Genomic DNA, 1,602 nt, shown 5'->3' with positions numbered 1-1,602 from the left:
CGAGGCGCGGGAAGGGCGCGTGCGTGGAGAAGTCGCTGTTGAGGCTCTGCAGCCGCAGCGCCGCCAGCGTCTGCAGCGTCTCCTCCGACGTGGGCACCTGGCCCCGCAGCACCATCTCGTGCGCCTGCGGCGGGCGCGCGTGAGCGGTGGGACCACGGACACCCCAGCGGGATGGGGATGTGCACGGGGATGTACATGGGGACAGGGACACGCGCAAGGATGTGCATGGGGACAGGTACATGCACGAGGACAGAGATGTGCATGGGGATATACATGGGGATGCACAGGGATGTGCATCGGGATATACATGGGGACACGGACACGTACAAGGATGTGCACAGGGACAGGGACACGTACAAAGATGCGCATGGGGACAGGGCTATGCATGGGGACAGAGATGTGCACAGGGATATACTTAGGGAAGCACAGGGATGTGCACGGGGACAGGGATACACAGGGATGTGCATAGAGACAGGGACATGCATGGGGACAGGGCCGTGTATGGGGACAAAGCCAGCAAGGTGCATGGGGACAGGGACGCACAGGGACATACGCGGGGCCGCAGCCGCTGCTCCCACCTGCTCAAAGAGCAGAGCGAACTCCAGGCTGTCGCGCGGGACGTTCTCGGTGTCGAGGAAGCCGTAGTGCTTGAAGCAGAGCCGGCCCGGCGGTCCCTGCTCCCGCTCCTCCCCGGCCAGGCTGTGAGGGCAGCAGGGGGATGCGTGGGCACCGGGTGGCTCCGGGATCCGCGCAGCCCGGCCCCGGCCCCCTCCGAGTGGGACATTTACTTTTCAAACCTGGTGAGGACGTCGGCCAGCAGCGTGGCGCTGCCCACGGGCTGCTCCCGCAGCCGCGACTGCTCATAGAGCGCAAAGAGGTTGGGGCTCTGCGACAGCCCCAGCCGCGACACCAGCTCCCGGGCCACCTGTCCGGGCGAGAGGGGCGGTGACTGCGCGGCGCCCCGGGGCGCTGCAGCGCTCGGTGCAGCACCCTGTGCTGGTGCCAGCCCCGCGCCAGCCCTGCGCTCACCTCGGCCGCCGTGGTGTGGGAGCTGATGGCCACGCGGCAGGCGGCCGCGCCGGGGCAGTGCACTGTGCAGACCATGTCCTGCCGCCGCGCCAGCACCACGATCTCCTCGAGCGAGGGCACGCACTGCCGCCCCCGCGTCTTGCCCAGCGCCGCCCGGATGAAGCTGGCGTACTTGGCCATCTCCGAGGACGGGCAGCGGCTCTCGGTGCTGCGGGAGGCGCCGGCGGTCACGGCGGGACCCGCTCGGCTCGGTGCAGACCGCAGCGGTGCCACCACTCACCGGTCGAGGTGCGCGCGCAGGAAGCGCAGCACGGGCGCCGAGGGCACGAAGGTGCAGCTCATGCACGTGAGCAGCTGCCAGTAGCGCAGGTCGCCCTGCGCGCCCGGTGCCGGCGGCTCCGTCGTCTGCTTCACCAGCTGGCAATAGACCTCATCCACCAGCGGCGGCAGGTCCAGGCAGGTCTGCAGGACGCCCTGCATGAGTGGCGCTGGCTCCCGCTCCGCCTCCAGCTGCTGCAGCGAGTGGAAGAGCTTCACGGCCTCGTCGCGCAGCGGCGCGTAGCGGCGCCCGCC

The 1,602-nt window shown here is 69.4% G+C and overlaps 1 protein-coding gene across 1 annotated transcript in view; it reads right to left on the bottom strand.

The window, feature by feature from the left end:
* PLEKHH3 (pleckstrin homology, MyTH4 and FERM domain containing H3) overlaps positions 1-1,602 on the bottom strand; it is an 8,711-nt gene that overhangs the window by 1,544 nt on the left and 5,565 nt on the right. The window contains exons 8-12 of the mRNA XM_026044592.1: positions 1,310-1,602; positions 1,030-1,237; positions 789-925; positions 579-699; positions 9-124 (exon numbers count right to left, since the gene is read on the bottom strand). The exon at positions 1,310-1,602 is cut by the window's right edge and continues 4 nt beyond it. Of these exons, the coding sequence (XP_025900377.1) occupies positions 9-124; positions 579-699; positions 789-925; positions 1,030-1,237; positions 1,310-1,602 (875 nt within the window). The remainder of the gene's footprint in view (positions 1-8; positions 125-578; positions 700-788; positions 926-1,029; positions 1,238-1,309) is intronic.

The sequence above is a fragment of the Nothoprocta perdicaria genome, unplaced genomic scaffold (genome assembly GCF_003342845.1).
Source record: "Nothoprocta perdicaria isolate Ctin4 unplaced genomic scaffold, notPer1 scaffold_372, whole genome shotgun sequence".
Classification (NCBI taxonomy): Eukaryota; Metazoa; Chordata; class Aves; order Tinamiformes; family Tinamidae; genus Nothoprocta; species Nothoprocta perdicaria.
The sequence above is the reverse complement of the archived record's forward strand: the minus strand, read 5'-3'. Positions and strand labels throughout refer to the sequence as shown.